The sequence below is a fragment of the Dipodomys ordii genome, unplaced genomic scaffold (assembly GCF_000151885.1).
Source record: "Dipodomys ordii isolate 6190 unplaced genomic scaffold, Dord_2.0 Scaffold4, whole genome shotgun sequence".
NCBI lineage: Eukaryota > Metazoa > Chordata > Mammalia > Rodentia > Heteromyidae > Dipodomys > Dipodomys ordii.
In genome coordinates this window covers 5702347-5706427 of record NW_012267220.1, presented here as the reverse complement: position 1 = coordinate 5706427, position 4081 = coordinate 5702347, and the positions used below count along the sequence as shown (strand labels likewise).

General features: G+C 35.5%; 1 protein-coding gene across 1 annotated transcript in view; it reads left to right on the top strand.

The window, feature by feature from the left end:
* The window catches only part of LOC105992542 (chromosome unknown open reading frame, human C4orf27), a 20628-nt gene that overhangs the window by 1844 nt on the left and 14703 nt on the right, over positions 1–4081 (top strand). The window contains exons 2-3 of the mRNA XM_013025458.1: positions 2218–2377; positions 3601–3790. Of these exons, the coding sequence (XP_012880912.1) occupies positions 2218–2377; positions 3601–3790 (350 nt within the window). The remainder of the gene's footprint in view (positions 1–2217; positions 2378–3600; positions 3791–4081) is intronic.

Sequence of the window (4081 nt, the reverse complement as noted above, 5' to 3'; positions counted from 1 at the left end):
TGGTGCTGTGGCTCGAGTGGTAGAGCACTAGCCTTGAGCTGAAGAGCTGAGGGACATCACCCAGGCCCAGAGTTCAGGCCCCAGGACCAGACCCAAAAGAAAAAAAAAAAGAAACTATAGCTGATGATATACAGCATTAATGTATTATGTGCCAAATGTTTTATGTGCTAAGTGATTATCGCCTTCCTGGTAACAACTCTGATGATTACAGGTACTACTTAGGCTTTATTATAGAAGCCAAAAAAAAAAAAACACAAGGGGTTTAGTTTACCTGCCCAGGGTGACAGCCGGAATTCAGAGTTAGAAGTCAATCTAAATATCCCATCCATGAGGCAAAACTGCCTTCTCAACAAGTCAGGCTTTGAAAGCCTAACCAAATATCATTACAAAAGCAAGACAGGATAGGTTAGGACTTAATGTGTTTCTATTGTTCTGTATTTGTAGTTGGAATAAACATCATGATGAAGTAAAGAATTGGTGTTCTAGAGCCAGAGTTAAACCTGAATGTAAATCCTTGCTCTGTGCTGTCTAGTTGTCTCATCACCCATAAAATGTGAATAATAATATTGGCTCATAAGTAATACTGAGGATAAAATGAAGCCGTAGCTAGTGCATAAGACAGTAATAAGACAAATGCACACAGTCATTACTTGTTTTAAGATTATTATTATGGTACTTGTTTGCTATTGTTGACATCTGTTTTGAGATCCATATTTAAAGTCCTTCTGTTCAATTTAACTTTTTTCATGATTTCAGATAAATGTGTAGTAAACTTTGATGTATTAAATTTGTCATTGATAAATTTCTAGTCCTTTTACCTTCTTTATTTCATAACACTTATGAGCCCATTGGCCAACCCAAGAACTGAGACATAATTACATGTATGCATGTGTTCCCTCTTACTCTTTCTGCCTCTTTCTGTAGCCCCTATTCAATGTAACTACTGTCTTGAATTTTGTATTTTCCCTTGCCTTTTATAACTGTATCTCTTATGCATATATACCTAAACAATATTTGTTTCACTTTTAACTTTATAAAAACTATCATGTTGCATGTAATCTTTAGTACTTTTTTCTTATTCTGAGTCTCCATAACAAATATTTTACTATGTGTAATATTCCATTGCTTGAAAGCCATTATTCTCCTGTTAGTAGGCATTTCATATATCCACTTTAATTGCTTATGGCCATTCTTCTTATTTGTCATCGGCTTCATAAATTCATTTTGTAGACTTTGTTACCTAAAGTTACATCAAATAAACTGGAGCCTACAAGAGAAGTGGAAGAATATGAGAAACTAGGTCAGAATTCTCAACTTTAGCTCTATTGACATTTGGACCAGTTCAGTCTATTGAGAGGACCTGTGCATTTTAGAATGGTGGGCAGCTTCCCTGGCTTCTACCTCACTGGATGCTGAGGATGCCCCTAGCACTCCTCTCTCCAAAGTCCAGGTCCAGATATCATTAAATATCTGGGTAGATGGGGAGTAGAGACAGATTCTCCCCTGGTTAGGAACACTGATCGTGATAGAAGGAAAATAAAATGGAGAGAAATCCAAAAAGAAAGGAACTAAGTTCCCAGAAAGAAAAACAGAAGACTATTTAGAAATTGAAAAATAGGTAGGCACTGGTGGCTCATGCCTGTAATCCTAGCTACTCAGGAGGCTGAGATCTGAGGGTCGTGGTTTAAAAACCAGCCCAGGCAAGAAAAGCTGTAAAACTCTTATAATAAACCACCAGAAAACCAGAAGTGGTGCTGTGGCTGAAGTGGTAGAGCACTAGTCTTGAGCTGAAGAGCTGAGGGACAGTGCCCTGGCCCAGAGTTCAAGCCCCATGACTGACAAATAAAAAATAAAAATAGTCTTCACCTAAAGTATATTGTCTTTACAGAAATGTATTAAGTAGGTAACAGCATTATAAAACCTAGCAGATGTGCTAGAAATTACTTAGAATCCTGCCATTAAAAAGCCATTTTCAGAGTGGAAGGCTGGTAGAGTACTTACCTATCATGTTCAAGGACTTAGATTTGATCTCAATCCCTGTAAAAATGAAATAGGACAAAAAATAACTTGGGCCTATATTACCAGCTGATGCAGTAATAACTTTAAAGTGTTTAAAATATGCACACAGTTCATGGAGATGGGTGAATATAAATGAGGTATGCAAAGTGTTACTGAAATTACTTTTGAAGAATTAAAGTTGTATATGCTAATTTTCAGTGTGAAAAGACAGTTGAAGAAAAGAAAAGTAAATCTTGTGAAGCTGATATCTCCAGTGATCTTCGAAGAGAAATAGAAAATCATTATAAGCTTTCTCAGCCTGAAGATTTCTATCACTTCTGGAAGTTTTGTGAAGAACTTAATCCCGAAAACCCAGCTGGTAAGTTTCTTCATAATCATGGAACTGTCTCTACAAATGGAAAAATCAGAAAATTGGACCAAGCATACAAATAATTCATAGAAAAAGTATTTCTAATAGTTAAAAAAAAAGTTAATCTATTTCACTGTCAGCTATTGTATTGGCAATGACATATGATTTCATGATATTCTTTGTAAGGAGAAAAAAGTAGGGACAGAAAAGAGGACAAAAGAACAAGTCATAAAACAATCTGATGTATAGTAGTGGTAGATAGAGCATTTGCCTGCCTAGCACATGCAGAATCTTGGATTTGATGCTCAGCACAACAACAAAAACGGAATGAGATGGGAGAAAATCAACCATGCAGTCACTTTTAAAATATGTATTTATATCTTTCCTAGTATGGAAAGTTACTGCTGTATGCCAAAATTTTAACCTTGTTATCTTTGGCAAATAAGATAAGAAGTTCTAGTTTTCTTGTTGCTTTAAAACTTAGTATGTGCTACTGTCCTACTTCAGTTAAGCTGGAGTATTGTGACAAACTATCTCCATGCCTTTATTCATGTTGCCACTTCCTGAAAGGATTTTTTTTTTTTTTTGCTTTCTCCATCCATCCCTCATAATATAACAGGATCCTGCCTCAAGGGACTCAGGATTTCCCCTCTCTTAAAACGAAACATCAAGGACATATCAAAGTTGGACATTTGCATAGTGACTTTAAGGTTTTATTTGGCACTACACCTCTATAATCTATATTTGGAGAAAGAAGATGAAATTTTGAAGGGGTAGGGGCTGGCCAGAATCTAGGGAATCTGAAGTGGTAATTAGCTGAGGAATAGAGAGAAAGGAAAGAAATTTCTTTCTTTTTTAATCCACACTGTGTTACCTCTGTAGTCTCTCTCTTACTGTATATTTGTAGAGGACAGCATTGTCATACTGAGGCAGAAAATGTGCTTGTGGCTTTCTTATGATTGTAAGAATGCAAAACAGTCTTGCTTTTAGCAAAGATAAGGAATGTTTAAAATGTGAAGCTAAGTGGTAAATTTAAGAGGAAATCCTAAACATAATACCATATGTCTAATACTGATTTTTTTCTCCCATTGTGTATTGAGAACATCTTCCAAAAGATTTAATTTTTTTTTAATTTTATAAGCTCATTTTTACGATGTTCTTTAGAAATTGTTTACAAATGAAAAGGTATTATTTCCTGCTTGTGTCCTGAATAAACTTCATTTTCTTTATAGATTCACTTTCTACAAGCCTTGGACTTCGATTAGTGGGTCCTTATGATATCCTTGCTGGGAAACATAAATTAAAGAAAAAATCCATAGACTTAAATTTTAATCTTCACTGGAGGTTTTATTATGATCCTCCTGAGTTCCAGACCATTATTATAGGAGATAATAAAACTCAGTACCACATGGGATATTTCAGGTAAAGAATCTTCTCTAAAATATTGTCCTACTAGTGAGTATAAGTAGAGTCTACTGACATCACCCAAGGTAAAAGCCCATTTTTCTCTTATTACAAAATACATGAGCTATTATTGCTGTTATTACTTTTTTTTATTGTAAAGATACTATACAGAGGGTTACAGTTACATGAGTGAGGTAATGAGTACACTTCCTCTTGAACATTGTTAGCCCCTCCATTGTTTTCCTCCTACCATCCCCTCCCTCCCTCCCTCCCTCCTTTCCCCGAAGTTCTTTTTTTTTTTTGATTGTG